General features: G+C 39.6%; 1 protein-coding gene across 1 annotated transcript; it reads left to right on the plus strand.

Moving 5' to 3' along the window:
• Window positions 1-544: 544 nt before the first annotated feature.
• On the plus strand, window positions 545-13,080 carry LOC129725935 (facilitated trehalose transporter Tret1-2 homolog). Its single transcript, XM_055682383.1, has 6 exons — window positions 545-686; window positions 11,346-11,841; window positions 11,907-12,081; window positions 12,142-12,483; window positions 12,539-12,725; window positions 12,794-13,080. Exons 1-6 carry the CDS (start codon window positions 645-647, stop codon window positions 13,052-13,054), a joined length of 1,503 nt encoding a protein of 500 aa, XP_055538358.1. The 5' UTR covers window positions 545-644; the 3' UTR covers window positions 13,055-13,080.
• The last annotated feature ends 93 nt before the right edge of the window (window positions 13,081-13,173 follow it).

Genomic DNA, 13,173 nt, shown 5'->3' on the forward strand with positions numbered 1-13,173 from the left:
ACAATTCATACAAATAGCCACCGGCCGACGACGTCACGTGCTACCAAAACGTAACTTTCCACACCTCTGCCGTTTCACCGCCCGATAAACCAGGCATCTCGATATACTTATTCAACAATCGCGATTTGTGCTTAACGGCACGATCGGATCAAGCGACAGCTGCAATTCCATAGCGCCGTCAGTCGCGACCAGACTCTAGCCGGGATTAAACCACAATCCCATCGGCAGTACCATTGGTGGTCACCGGATCCACCGATCGTGAATTCCGCGAATTTCTAACTTGAAGTACGTTACAATCAGTAGCGCGTGTGCAGCACATAACTAGTGACCAACCGCTCGCTGTTTAGACCAGCGATGCACAATTTGTGCAGAGTGGAGTAGGAGAAAGTGACCTGCGATCCGGTTTGACGAAATGTTTTATGATCGAGCAAAATCGAATGCCCAAAAGCACCTGCTAGAATAGTGTGCTTCGATAAATGGTCAGTCGAGCTGTACAATTTATTATAGAAAAAGTATTTTGAAGCGAAAACAGTCCTTTGAACTGAAAGTGTATTAAACCGTGCAGTGAAACATGACAAAGTGAGAATTTTCAACAGTGCTCGGATTGAAGAACAGTTATAAAATCCGGAGCAAGTTTAAGAACAATGGAGTCTGAATTGAAAATAACGATGGCGGCTTTAAAGCAGGTTAGTCTTGACATTCACCGTTGTACGATAGAAAACAATAATTGAAAAATTTACAATAAAATTAAAATTTATGCATGGTATGAGACAATACTATGTGCAACTTATCACGAACTTTTCCCTCTAGTACAAATCAAAATACCTCGTAGGATGATGAGAACTTAATTTTAAAGCAAAAGTGTAAAAAATAGGATTTAATTTTAGATTAGATGATACATTTGCGATTAAAATGAGCGTTTCCTTGAAAAAGATTACTTAATCGTTTTTGCATCAATGATATGCTGCAATATATTATTAAATAACTGGACCTTTTTTGTGCTTATCCAGCATGCATCGATGTCACGTTTTTACGAGTTGGTGTGAAACTGGTATAAGAGTATCCAGACGGTTTCGAATAAAAATGTTTGGCGCAAATTTATTTACACCCTTTTTTGTGTATAGGGCAACGATTTTGGCCACAGTAGCTATTTCGACTATACTAGGGTTCTATTGATAGTTGTAAAAATATGATTTATTAGACTTCTAGCATTACTAGACAAAATAAACACAAACTATAGCGACAATAATGCCAACTTAGTCACTATAAAAGGAATTAGTTTATTGACGTGATTTTACTTAGGAAGATTCAGAGGCTCGCCCCAACGGATGTAAATATCTTTCCAGCTTCGTTTGAGCATAGTGAACGTTCTCGAGCAGAACATATGTAAGAGCATTCTTACAAAATCATCGTATTTGCGTAGCACCTGTCTGACCGGTTTCAGATGATTAAATTCAAGGCCAACATCATTCAGATACCTGCATTGAAAAACATATGGTCCAATATTTCAAACTTCTTAGGGAAACACTGAGAGAGTATTGCAATCTCTCTATCAACTCTCTATCAAAGCATAGATAGTTCAATTACTCTTGTAATATTTCTATGAAGATAACCTTACCATGTTTTGAACCAATGCAAAATGATCTAATGTCTGCTAGTTAGGAATGTCATTTTGTGCTATTAGTATTTTTTTTAATTACGAATAGTTTTCGAAAGAAGTTTATGTGAAAATGATATTGTTGATTACAATCACTTTACAGCCAGAACGGTTTGGTTGATCGGGATGTCATCTTCAGTAAAAATATCGATAAATGTCTTTCTAAAGAAAAACACAGCGCAAAATCATTTTTTCCATAAAAAATATCAAAAGATATTGAAAAGTTTATTTCTATAATTATCGTTTCTTTATGAAAACAACAAAAAGTTGTCTAAATAAGAAACAAAGATGGTAAAATTTTTCAAAAAAAAAATTTTTTAGGTTTATTTTTTTTACAAAAATTTTTTGCGTGTTTTCGGAATGAAACAAATATTATATTTACCTTGTTCAAAATTCCATAATGATATGTAAATAGAACACATTTAATTTCTGAGTATTTTTTATTCAAAATACTTTTCATAGTGAATATTTACAACAGATATTTTGGAAAAACTTTGAACTGTATTTTGGAAAGCTTTGAACTGTTCCAAGTAATTTGACCAGACAAAAAATTCTATTGGGTTTAGATCTGGGAAGCTTGGTGGCCTTTAATTTTTATACAGAAAATCCGTCGAATTGTCCCTACATCAGTCTTGAAGCAAGTTCGCAGCAGGGTTGATATTTGTTGACACTCTTGAGTGAAAGTGAAAAAAAGCATCCACAAACGTTATTTTTTGACAATCCTTTCAGAGTTCTCCTTACGCGCTTTTTGCATGGAAAGGAACTGTGAAAACACCTCATTATATTTCATGCGATGGAAGCAAGACAACAAAATCAGTTTATCAATTAACGAAGATTGTCAAGGCATCGGTCAGTGTCAATGAAAAAGTGTTTCGGTGAGGTTTATTTTGGTTGAGTGGACTGTTTGTTTTTCATTTTCGCTTTGAAGTGAAGATCATTTGGTTGGATTTGTCGTCAAATTTTATTAAGTAACCGTGAACGATGCGCGCGATTTATTTCATCTGAGTATAACAGCACGTTACTAGGACAAAAATTTAGTGTATCTGAAAGAAAGCTGCGATCATTGGAAGTGAAAATTGAAAACGATTGGCTGTAATTTTTGAAGAATTTTGCTGGAGAAAATGACTTTTATTAGCACTGGTTCGCAGTATACGTTGGTGCACCGTCTTGCTGGAAAGCATAGTGGCCATCTCTGGGGAGTTTTCGAAGACGCAGGGTAGCAAAATTCTTCGTTTGTGATAGACAACTTTGACTTTGACGCCTTTGTCGATGAAAACTAGTGGAAGCTCACCTAGCTTGCATACTGTTCTCAAATCATCAAAATTCTTTGGGAGTCGGAAATATTGGCTGCCCACAGTTCATCAGCTTTTGGATCGTGTGGCAGCTCCAGGACAAATAGTTTTTCATCAGAAGAAATGAACTAGTGACTAGCGTGTTGTGTAAGTATTATTTTAGCTCTATTAAGTCTCTTTGTCTCTTTGTCGCCGGATATGCTTCTTCACAACAAAAGGCTTGTAGATCGTGGACGACCGAATCTTGTACCGCCCTTCAAAGAGGATATCTTTTTGTACATTTTGATGGTTCACACTGGTGCACAGTGGTTTAAAATAGCAATGTCGCGAACTTAATTCTATAGTGCCTAAGTGCTTTACTTTAGGACTATAGTATCTTCAAAGCAATTGTTTGTATCAAAATTGCCCACATGATGGTGCTATGCAACAATAGCCATAGCCTACTATGGAAAAAATAAAATTTCTAACTTTTTTGTTTCTGCAGGTTTTCTACAGCATTCTAAATAATGCAAAACATATTATAACGATATTCTTACTTTTAGATATCTATACTCACATACACAAATATGCCCACACATACATTCACACACATACGTCCATAGAGACACATACTTACATACGCAATCATATATACATATACAAAATGTCCAAAACCGTGTTACTATGAAGATATCTCGTTCCGCTGAAGGAGAAGTACGCAAAACTACTAAAATGTTCAACGCTCTTTCTCAAAATTGTGACGAGTCGGACGAGTAACTCTTCCACCATTTTGTAGTACAAGCCTGAAGCTTCAAAATGGCGATGAGTGTGTACTTCCGGGCGTCCCCCTTTTTTTTCTAATCCACAGTTAAAAATAGGGTAAATTATTGTTATTATTGCTTTTATCTTTTAAACCAAAAGGAATTTTAGCATAGTGTCTTCATGAAATTTTTAAAACTTGATAAGGCCTAAAATTCTCTAGAACAGTGTGTTTATAAAAAAAATCAAACCAAAAAGTTAGAAGCAAAAAACATATTTTACTGACATAGTCACACTAAACTTAAGTTCTTTCAAAATCTACAGGATATAGAGCAAAAGTCTTGTTGGCAAAGTTGTTTGTAATGAAATTATCTACAACTTTACCGAAGACAACTTTTAGTTTCATGCAGAAACGAAAAAGTTAGAAATTTTATTTTTTGCATAGTAGGCTATGGCTATTGTTGCATAGCACCATCATGTGGGCAATTTCAACACAAACAATTACTTCGAAGACACTATAGTCCTAAAATAAAGCACTTAGGCACTAAAGAATTAAGTTCGCGACATTGCTATTTTAAACCACTGTGTGGTGTTGCGTGTTGAGAGCGGCGAAGACCTGCCTAGGGGAGTAACACTCAAATATCTCACGCTATGCCACTAATGGTTTTATAAACGAAATCTTGCTTAGCCCCACACTCTTTTAGACATTTGATACCGTCTAGCAAGGGCGGTTACCAGCCAAAAACATCTTTACTACGGCTTCCCGAAATTGCTTTATCTCGCATCAAAAACAAAGCACAACTGACAGTCATGACAGTGCCAAGTGCACCTACAGGAATAAAATAGACACGTGGTCCTTAGCCTCTTATCCAGCCACTCTTATCTCGACCTTCACGCGGTGTCAGCTGGGATACGAGCAACCAAGGGAAGATCGGGTAACCAACCCCGGTGGGAACTTGGTCATATGCTGACAGTGAAGGAGGGCTCTTTCGAGTTTCAGAGCGTCTGTGCTCCATGTTTTTTTTTTCCCTGTATGGACTTCCTCACTGCGACCAGAATCGTAGATCTATTGTGAGATATGCCCGGGTGTCTGCTGTATCTCTATTGAGAAGTGGCATGCTTATTATTATTGTTCATCAGTGCTTGTGTGTAATGTGCTACTCTTCCTTTCCTCTTGCCAAATATCACCAATTATAATTCCCTGGAGAAGTTTCGTCGTGCGTCCTTCTGGCCAGTTTTATTGATAAGAGGGACTTATTTTTTGTTAAGAGGAAATCACGCAAAGGTATTTGTAGATTTCAGCGTAAAGGAAGGGTAACTGGTGGGGAGCCTGAGAATAAACTCATGCTTAAGTCCTTTTTGACATCGGATGGCCTTTTTCTACTAAGATTCGAACCCACGACCATCCGCTTGACAAAGCGGACTCTGTAACCTTGCGGCTACGCAACTCCCCTGTGCTCCATGTAAGGAGCGGCTCAAAACGGCGTCTGTACTCCAGGCTAGGGGCAGCCGATTATCGTCCTCTTGCCCATGAGAGACTCTAAACAGTGTTGTGCAGTGTTGCTGGAAAAATTCAATGGCGAGCCGTTCGTCAGACATTCAATCAGTTTGGGGTAAATAACTTTTTCAACAAACATCGTAGCGCCTTACGGTCTTTAGAAGAGTTATTCCCAGGAAAATTTCCTACAAATATCATGTATCGATATATTTTTAGGAGCCAACTGGACATCTCAAGAGAATAAGTATTGAAAACAATGGATTTTCCCATATGAAATCGTATGGAAAAATCGGGCGCAAAAATATAGTTTCATCGATCGATCTGAAAATTTACACAGGACATTAGGAACACGAAAAGTGCATGGGAGCTAACATTTATTTTTTGTCCCACCCCAATGGTCATGCCATCTACTAGAGCTGCGGCAACATACATGAGCCAAGGACAGTTATTATGGTGATGAGCGAGATGCGGAAACGGGTTATTGGGTGGTGGCCAATCAGCCCTCGCATGTGCAGGTTGAGAATCAAGCGCCGGTTCTTAAACATCAACATCATAAACGTGCACAGCCCTCACCTCATAAGTACCGAATACGACAAGGATGAATTCTATGCGTTGGAGTGTGAGTACGATTACTGCCTAAAACATGATATCAGAATCGTCATCGGGGATTTCAACGAGGAATACAAACCGGTGATTGGACGGTTCAGCGCATACCAACTGACCAACAAAATGGGCCTGAGACTTATAGACTTTGCCGCCTCCAGAAACACAGAGCGATCAAGTTCTGTTTGATTGTTGGCATTTTTCAGACATCATCGACGTCAGATCCTATAGGAGCACTGACGTCGACTCGGACCACTACCTGGTGATGGTTAAGATGCGCCCGAAACTCTCCGTTGTTAACAACATTCGGTACTGACGCCCGCCCGGTTGAACCTCGCGCGACTGAAGCGGGCTAACGTCACCGCAAACTACGCGCATTCGCTCGAAGCTGATCTGCCGGAGAAGGACCAGCTGGAGGGGGCTCCTCTCGAAGACTGTTGGAACACCTTCAAAACAGCCATCAACAGCGTAACGCAGAACGTCATCGGGCATGTGGGACGAACCCGCTGGAACGACAACGAATGTAGGAGGGTGATGGATAAGGAGAACGCTGCGCAGCCGGCTAAGATGCGCAGTGCCACTCGTCAGAATGTAGATAGACACAGACAGAAGAAGATGCAGCGAAGCCAATTCTTCCGGGAGAAAAAGTGCCGCCTGGAAGAGAAGCAGTATGCAGAGCTGGAACAGCTGCATTATCCTCAGGAAACGTGAAAGTTCTACCAGAAACTCAACGCATCCCGTAGAGGCTTTGTGTCGCGAGCCGAAATATGCCGGGATAAAGATGGTAGTATTCTGGCGGATGGTCTACGACGTACCAAATCTTCACCATACGGCAGATCTTCCAGAAATGCCGTGAATACAGAACCCCCGCGTACCATCTACTTCACCGAATTCAAAGCCGCGTATGACACAATCGCCCAAAAAGAGCTATAGAAGGTCATGGACGAGAACGGTTTTCCGAAGAAGCTGATTAGACTAATAAAGGCTACAGTGATTGGGACGCAGTGCTGTATGCGGATTTCGGCTGGATTGTCGAGTCCATTTGAATCCCGCAGGGGGCTTCGACAGAGTGATGGTCTCTCCTGTAAGCTGCTATTCAACATTGCGCTACAGGGTGAATGAATCAAGCAGACATCAACACGCGGGGTACGGTATCAAACAAATCCAGTCAATTCGTTTGCTTTGCTATTAACATGGGTTGCAGGTAAACAAGTCTAGAACCAAGTATATGCCAGCCAGCGGAACCGAAGCCGACCGACAACGCCTAGCTAGTGGCATTACGATCGACGGCGATGAGTTTGAGGTAGTCGACGAGTTTGTCTATCTTGGCTCCCTGGTAACTGAGAACGATCCGGAGGCTTATTATCAGCGGAAGTCGTGTCTACTATAGGCTTCACAAGCAATTGCGTTCGAACAGACCCGTACGAAGTGTAAGCTGAACAAACGTTCTCTACGGGCATTAACGTGGACAATGGTCGAAGAGGACCTGCGAGTGCTCGAAGTTTTCGACCGACGAGTTCTAATGATGATTTTAGGCGGCATGCAGAACGAAATATGGAGGCGGAGGATGAACCATATGCTCGCGTAACTCTACGGCGAACCCAGTTTTCAAAAGGTGGCTAAAGCTGGGCAGGGCATGTTGCAAGAATCCCGGACAACTACCCAGCGAAGATAGTGTTCGCCTCGAATCCTGTAGGAAGAAGACGACCAGGGGCGCAGTGGGCAAAATGGGTAGACCAGGTGTAGCGAGATCCACCGAGCCAGATGAAGAAGAAATAGTTCAAACCACCAAACACATTCACAGCTGATTTTATCATATTTACTTTCGTTTGCCGTCTAAAGTAATATATTCTCAAAAAGTTGGTTATAAACATATCATAAATCAGTTTTGGCAACAATTTGCAATGTATATGGGTCATTCCATGTCAAGTGATCAGGCAAATGCAACGACCCTCTCCGATTCACTTCAAAATGAATAAAATGACTTATTGTAGGTCGAAACTGAAAAATCCCGAGTTTTGGGTCAATCGGACAACCCACCTCCAATTGCGGGGCCCTCAATTTCTGTATTTTTTGACAAAAAATCATTTTTTATGTTTTGAAAAAACATCATATCTCAGAAACCGTAGGTGCTACAGACAATGTTAGACACTCTTTTTAAAGGTTATTAAATTTACAATCGAATGGCATCATCAGATTTTGTAAACAGTGTTGCTAATATTGATATTTTTACGTTTAAAACTAAAATTTCGTTTATCTCAAAACACCCCCAATTTTTTTTTTAAATCTGATATCACCAATGTGTTCAGCGGAAAATTTTACATAAGAATCACCTATCCATAAAATGCAATATGCGCCGATGCGGAGATATTCAACTTTTAAGATAACGAGTTCGTTAAATTCCAACAATACGCCTACAAATGCGATAAGCCTTATTTAAACGCATCCCAAACTAAATCACCGCTTCAAATCTCAAAAACTGGTTTCTCACATTCCACTTGATGGTACCTGAATTACAGCCATTAAAGTACAAAGTGCGTCTCATAAATTATATTTATTTAACAAGTTTGTCAGAAATAACGTTTGATTTTTGTTTGACTTTCGGAGTTAAATTGAAATAAATACCCGATCAGAGCATGACAATGTCTTCATTATAATGGTAGCGTCCGCTTGAGCTGTCGCCGAATGCATTCCTCGGATTCCTGGAACAGATTTAACTGAATCGAACTTGGCAACACTGACAACTGGCGGATTTTATCGCTCGTTTTATTAAAAAATGAAATTTTTCTTTGAGTTGCCGAACCATTTCCCCTCCAGAACTTTCTAGACCTTCATTTTCCTGACTACAAACAGCCTCAACAGATTTTTGCAAAGCTTTTGATGCCTTGACCAGTTTTTTTCTACTGTATTTATTTGATTGTTTGACCTTCGCCTCACTAACGGGCGATTGACCAAGAGATTGCAAAACCGTGTTACGGCAAACCAGCTGTGTCTTTACTATACAAGTAAACAATTAAAATAGGTTCAAAACAATTTCAAATAAAACAAAACAATAATGACATCGTAGAAGTGAGGTAATAATTTCAATTCTAATATTTTCTTGTTGTAAAGATTATAGTGTGAAAAATCCTTTTACTCAGCTCATGCGGAGTTTCCAATTCTTCAGCTAAATGATCCAACTCACCAGTATCTATAACAAGGAAATAATGAATGTTAACTATAATGCTTGTAACATTACTTGTGCTGAGGTATACTATTTTTACCGATTGCTACACCTGTTTCCTGTTCTAACATTCTATCTCGCGAATTTATCCTTACAACCTCCGTTCTCAGTGCTGCATCACATTGGATGCATGTCTTTCGACCTTCTACTATTTCCTGATTGTACTCATGAAACCTGTCATGAAAACATGACGAAATGATTTTTAAATTTTTCTGAAGAGCACCGCCATGGCAATTCAGCGGATTGCAGCATTGTTTTTGTCTAGCTGCGAAATATTGCCCAAACTGTTTTTCATGGCTCCCGCATATAGTTTGCAAACGTTGAACACCAAACCGAAGTTTGAACAAAATCCATTCTTGCGATGTTAAGTGCGATCGATTGTGATTTTCAGCTGTACACTTACTTTTTAAACTCCAACCTATTGAACACACAATATTTTCACTGTCGTGAAAACTCAAATCAACCTGCGTATGTTTTGACAGAAACCACTTTATGAAAACAAAGGCCATGAGAAACCCACACTTAAGATGTGAAATAGTGCTTTTGTTTCGAGTGAGTTTCAACATTCGGTCACATTCATTGTGTGACTTTAACGAACTCGTTATCTTAAAAGTTGAATATCTCCGCAACGGCGCATATTGCATTTTGTGGATAGGTGTTTCTTATGTAAAATTTTCCGCTGAACACATTGGTGACATCAGATTTAAAAAAAAAATGGGGGTGTTTTGAGAAAAACGAAGTTTTAGTTTTTAAACGTAAAAGTATCAATATTGGCAACACTGTTTACAAAATCTGATGATGCCATTCGATTGGAAATTTAATAACCTTTAATAGGAGTGTCTAATATTGTCTGTAGCTCTTACGGTCTCTGAGATATGATGTTTTTCACAAACATGGAATATGATTTTTTGTCAAAAAATACAAAAATGGAGAGCCCCGCGATTGGAGGTGGGTTGTCCGATTGACCAAAAACTCTGAATTTTTCAGTTTAGACCTAAAACAAGTCATTTTATTCATTTTGAAGCGAATCGGAGAGGGTCGTTGCATTTGCCTGGTCACTTGACATGGAATGACCCATATACAATTTCTTGCATTTTATTTATAATTTGTATTCTATAACCTGATGTTGCAGGTGTTACTTGGAAACTCTCACTAATACTTTGATATAATCCCAAAACTCGAAAACTTAACGTCAGACGTAAAGACGTCAGACCGATTAAACAAACCGTTCTGACTATAAAAATATGTGTAATCATCAACACATTTACGAACGAACTTCATTTTTTTTTTTTTGTCTTATGACTACATTTTTAAATTTATTGAAGTGGGTAATGTATGTAATATTAGAGGAGGCGAAAAATAAACTAAAAAAATAGGAAAATCTGTGCAAAGTTTACCCAAAACGAAAAAAAATATTTCAAATTGAGACATTCATGTTTGTTGCGAACTCGTGACTTGACAAGGAGTAGAAGTCCTTAGAGCACGCGATGGGACATTGATATCAAGTATTGATAGCAGTCTGGGACAGTCAACTTCACTGTTAAGAAGCTTAGCGACAAATGCTGCCTGCTGAAACTTTCATCTGCGAACTAGAGTATCAAGTTTGATAAGTTTGCATCGATCACCGTATAAAGGCAAGTTCTGTGGTCAAGCCATGGCAAGTTTCCTGAAGCAATTCGGACAAATTTGACCTCTTTCGATTCGTAGACTCCAAGTCAGTTGATGTGGAAGCCGAATTAGGGAGGCATTCTCTAAGATGGGTCGCTCAACGAAGCAATATAGAGCTTTCGAAATCTTTGTCTATTTTACTTATGAACTGACAAAGGAGAGTTTTTTTACTAACAATAATTTCGAACAATTTCGATGCAGCCAAAAAATTTGTAATTTCACTGTAATTTCGAATATTATTTTTATCTCCACTTTTAAACACTGGAACCAGAAATGATTGTTTCCAGTTTTTATGGGTATTTATCTTGTTCGAATATTAAAAATGAACAAAGTTGGGAAACTGTTGCAGCAATACATCGATGGAACTATTTAAATTCCATCAGGTCCGGGGGAGAAGGAATTTTCGAGCATATTGTAAGATACTTAAATTTGTCCCAAACATGTTTTCACTCGAACATTAGCATGAAATATGCTTGTGGAAAGACCTGTTCAAGACTGATGTATACATAAGCAGGATTTTATTATAACTACCGTTGCTGCGCTGAAAACCGTTGTTTAAAGTTTGTCTGTTTGAATGTAATGAGATTTGATCATATTCAAATAGTACTTGTAATTTTTTTAAGAGTAGAAAGCTATCAATCTGTTCCAATATTTTTTTTTTTGCAGACCCTGCTGTCGCTGTCCGTGTCGCTCTCTTATTTTTGCATTGGTTTGGTTCGCGGTTACTCGGCTCCAGCGGTTCCGTCAATGAACGAACTGAATCCGGGCTTATTACCGGATAAGAATATTGCCTCCTGGGTAAGCTCCATTCCCCCATTCGGGGCCTTTTTCGGCAGTCTGCTAGCGTTTCCTTTGATGCACAAAATTGGCCGTAAATATACGGTCCTACTGACGTCACCAGTTTGGGTTACCGCCTGGATCATGATAGCTACGGCTGAGGATTGGAAAATGCTGCTAATTGCCCGCATGCTGTCCGGTTTCGGAGCTGGATTGACGCTGCCCTCCGCGCAAATCTACGTTAGTGAGTGCAGCGATCCAAAGATTCGCGGTGTGATTGGTTCTTTGCCCGCACTGTCCATGTCTGTCGGAATCCTCGTTACGTATATCTTGGGAAAGTACATCGAATGGCGGATGCTGGCGTGGGTGTGCTGCGGTGCAGCTTGTAAGATTTTTAACCATTCATTACAGGTATAAATACGCTAGTATCATATCTACGTACAATTTTAGGTTTCCTATTCGTTGCTGTTATTTGCTTTCCTCAATCTCCGGTGTGGTTGAAAACGAAAAAACGCTACGAGAAAGCTCATCATTCGGCAAAATGGCTGCATCTGCAGGGATTCACCTTCGATCCAAAGGCTCAGGAAATACAAAAAGCTGCCTTAAATGGAGCACTGACTGAACGGTAAGACTTTGTGACTTTGAAAAAAAAAACCAAAATAAAATTATCATTGTATGACTTTAGGAAAGATAATCCATACTCTCGGAAAGCTCTCTGCCGTCGGGTGGTTCTGATGCCATTAGGCATCGGGCTAGCTTTACTATCGATTCAACAGTTGAGTGGGATCGACGCGGTTATTTTTTTCACTGTAGAAATATTCCGCTCAGCTGGAAGCTCATTGGATGGACACTTAGCAACGATCATCGTGGGCACCGTACAGGTGCTTAGTAATTTTTCCGCTCTCTTCGTGGTGGATCGTGCCGGCCGAAAGCCTTTGCTGCTCACATCCGGTGTCATTATGTGTCTGGCAATGGCGTCTATGGGAGCAGCTTTCCACCTTAATTCAATAGGCAATACTTGCTTTGGGTAAGTGTTAAAGTATATGACTAGTAATTGTATTCTGAACCAATCTTTTTTGTAGATATCTACCATTGCTGAGCCTGATCATCTTCATGATAGGATTTTCAATCGGTTTTGGTTGTATTCCGTTCTTGCTGATGGGTGAGCTATTTCCAACTGCCCAAAGAAGCTTGCTGAGTTCCCTGGCTGGATCTTTCAACTTGGCGGTGATGTTCATTGTGATCAAAACCTATCATCCTTTGGAAGATGTAAAGCCTCTCTGATGTTAGTCTTAACTTGGTTATTATAACTGATCTTCCTACCTTTTTTTGGACAGATAATCACGACATCGGGTACATTTTGGATGTACAGCATTCTCTGTGCCATAGGGGTGGTATTTGTGATAACGTGTGTTCCAGAAACGAAGGGCCGTGATCTGGAGAGTATTCACAAGCTGTTCGAAAAAGATACTGACGCTTCGAAGCGGGATAGTTGTGTTGAGTCTCGCGGTAAGCAAGGCCATGACAATGTTGCCATGCGCATGGAAGACGAAATTGTGCCGTGTGCCAACGAACCGAAAGTTGATACTAAGTTGTAGAATAAATTATTATTGTATTTCTATTATTCCATTATATTTTCTTTGATTTCTTCGAAAAAGCATTAATGTTGCTCAAGAATTCGTAACATTTCATAACTCTGGTGAACTGTGTAGGAAGA

Source organism: Wyeomyia smithii, chromosome 2, assembly GCF_029784165.1.
Source record: "Wyeomyia smithii strain HCP4-BCI-WySm-NY-G18 chromosome 2, ASM2978416v1, whole genome shotgun sequence".
NCBI lineage: Eukaryota > Metazoa > Arthropoda > Insecta > Diptera > Culicidae > Wyeomyia > Wyeomyia smithii.